The sequence below is a fragment of the Austrofundulus limnaeus genome, unplaced genomic scaffold, assembly GCF_001266775.1.
Source record: "Austrofundulus limnaeus strain Quisiro unplaced genomic scaffold, Austrofundulus_limnaeus-1.0 Scaffold53, whole genome shotgun sequence".
Classification (NCBI taxonomy): domain Eukaryota; kingdom Metazoa; phylum Chordata; class Actinopteri; order Cyprinodontiformes; family Rivulidae; genus Austrofundulus; species Austrofundulus limnaeus.
This window is the reverse complement of record NW_013952455.1, coordinates 1,480,572-1,483,094: the sequence shown is the minus strand read 5'-3', so window position 1 is coordinate 1,483,094 and position 2,523 is coordinate 1,480,572. Positions and strand designations below refer to the sequence as shown.

At 42.8% G+C, this 2,523-nt stretch overlaps 1 protein-coding gene across 6 annotated transcripts in view; it reads left to right on the top strand.

The window, feature by feature from the left end:
- The window catches only part of wizb (WIZ zinc finger b), a 55,956-nt gene that overhangs the window by 25,214 nt on the left and 28,219 nt on the right, over window positions 1-2,523 (top strand). For all 6 annotated transcript variants that reach the window (XM_014008862.1, XM_014008861.1, XM_014008866.1 and 3 more), the window contains one exon: window positions 1,484-1,615. In XM_014008862.1, coding sequence (XP_013864316.1) covers window positions 1,484-1,615 — 132 coding nt within the window. The remainder of the gene's footprint in view (window positions 1-1,483; window positions 1,616-2,523) is intronic.

Genomic DNA, 2,523 nt, shown 5'->3' with positions numbered 1-2,523 from the left:
TGTGTGTGTGTGTGTGTGTGTGTGTGTGTGTGTGTGTGTGTGTCTTATGCCCGCGGTGGTTGATGTGGCACTCGCCTGCATTCATCTCCACCTCCGCCTCTCACTCGATTGGTCACGCCTTAGCTCCGCGGTGCGTTTGGGGGCAAAATGGCTGCTTCCACCTCCCCGCAAACCCAAACAATAGCGGAGAACCTGTCTGGCTCCAGCCGCCAGGAGTCCGATGCACTGCGGACCGGTGAGTAGCGCGCGCAGGGAGCTCTGCGCACCGCGTGCCCTCGGATCACTCGACGGCGGCGGCACGTCTCGCGCCGCGTCCTCCCTGCTCCACACACTGACAGGCTGTGTGTGTATCCAGACAGCAGCCGCTAAACAGTCCTCTTTTATCGCGTGAGACCATGGAAAAAAGACCCCATGTCGCGCGGAGCCACGCAGGTAGCTCATGACACGCACGTCAAAAAGCTCATAAAGCGGGTCATTGTTGTGTTAGAGGTGGAGGGGAGGAGACCTGGCTCCGTTTAGGGGATAAATCAGGATAATTTTCTGACTTGTTGTGTGGCTTGTTTTACAGTTTGTGTGCTTCTCGTGCCTGCGAGGCATTCATTTCTCATCTTACGTCTCCCGTGTTTCTGCCGCTGCGGGATATGTAAAAATTGCAGTTGCTCAATCTTCGCCATTTTACTTTGATTTTTGATAGAGGACACGCCGTGCTTTCAAGTGCTACTTTTTTTTTTTTAAATCTTCTTAAATAAACCAAGAAATTAGCTCTGGAAACGTGGTAACTTTGTGGTTTGAAAAGTGATAATCTGGTTAATCTTATCTCAACTTATCCGGTTAAGTGAAAMTGTCACTTATCCCCCACTCTTTCACCTGCAAGTGTCGGGTTCACCCACAKCCCGAGCAGATAAAAAGTCAAGTTTGCTGTTATATATTCTGCTCATTTAAAAAACAAAATAAATGATTGCTCGTGTAATAAGTGGTGTAAAAAGGCTGCTCCGAGGTGTCACACCGCCGCTCTGCTCCTCTCCTCTCCTCTTCCAGCCGGGAGGTGAGCTGACAGCCAGAGCAGAGCCGCCCACCAGACAAAAAGCATTGTCTGTCTCCTCCACGTCTCTTTTGATTTACCCCATTTGTCGCAGAAAATGGCACTTTTTGTCCCAGGAAATGCCTGACTGCGGAGAACCCGGTCTGCCATGTTTGCTTCATACAGCTGTGTGTGCGTTTACKACTGCTGACAGGGACCCAGCACTTAAAACTGATGGGATTTATTTATCTTTGCACATTTTAGACATGTTATTAAATGTGCTGCAGCTGCAAAGGCTGAGGAATTACCAGCTGAGTGAGCTCACAGGAGGGAGTTCATTTCACAGCTTCTGGCTTTCATCTTAATTTGAAAAGAAAAAAAAAAGGCGAACATTTTTTTAAGCCACTTGTCTTTCAATTAATCAATTAATGGAGCTTCAACGCTTATATCGGTTATGTTCAGGTGATGATGAGGAGGCAGCTGAAGAGGAAGAGGAGGAGGAGGAGGATCTGCGGTTTGCTTCTCTGGATGGTCGGAGCTCCAGTCCCAGGAAGGATAACAGCCTCTCACCCCGGGAGGATGCAGACACCAAGGGTGAGGAACACAGATACTGGGGGKGCCTAGCATCTGACCTTTAGACACAGAGCCCCTACTAAAAATGCAGACCCTTCTAAATCACAGATTTAACTTGATATCCAGGGGTGCCATGGGGGCGGGGGTTTGTCTCATTTGCAAGAGAGACCTGTTATACAAAAATATAACATTAAAATCAATGCAACAAATAAAACTTACTAAAATAAATACATGAATTCAAACAAAAACTGTCCGGACTTTAAAAGTAATAAAATAAAAGGAGCAAGTGTCTGTGGATGTGATCTCCAGTTCTTTCAATAAAGGTTATTATGGGTTATTAGGGGTATTATGTATTTTCCAGGTATATAGTTCAATTCTACACCACGATCAAGTAACTATGTTACCTTTGGTTGTTATGAAAATTCTGTATAYATCAACAATAAATTTGACTTTGCATTATCATATTTGGTGATATAGTGTATTTCAGAACACTGGAAATACTGTATCGAGTAAATCTTCCTGATGCTATTCAAAGGTTTTTTTATGAGGTTTGTGAAAATAATTATAATCTAAGGGAGGTCTTTATTTTTGAAGAAGGTAAAGTCAGAACAAATACCGCATGTACAGATGTTTTTCAGTTAGGGCTGCAACAAACGATAATTTTAATAATCGATTAATCAGTTGATTATTTTTTCGATTAATCGATTAATCGGCCAAATCATTAAAACACTTAATTACATGAATATGAGTAGATATAAATTAAGTTAACTCCTTAAGGATGCAAGTTATTGATTAATGAATTTATCTGAAGTTGATTTATCTTATAGATTCAATCAATCAATCAATCAATCAATCAATCAATCAATCAATCAATCAATCAATCAATCAATCAATCAATCTTTATTCCAGACACAAAAAAGGTCCATAGT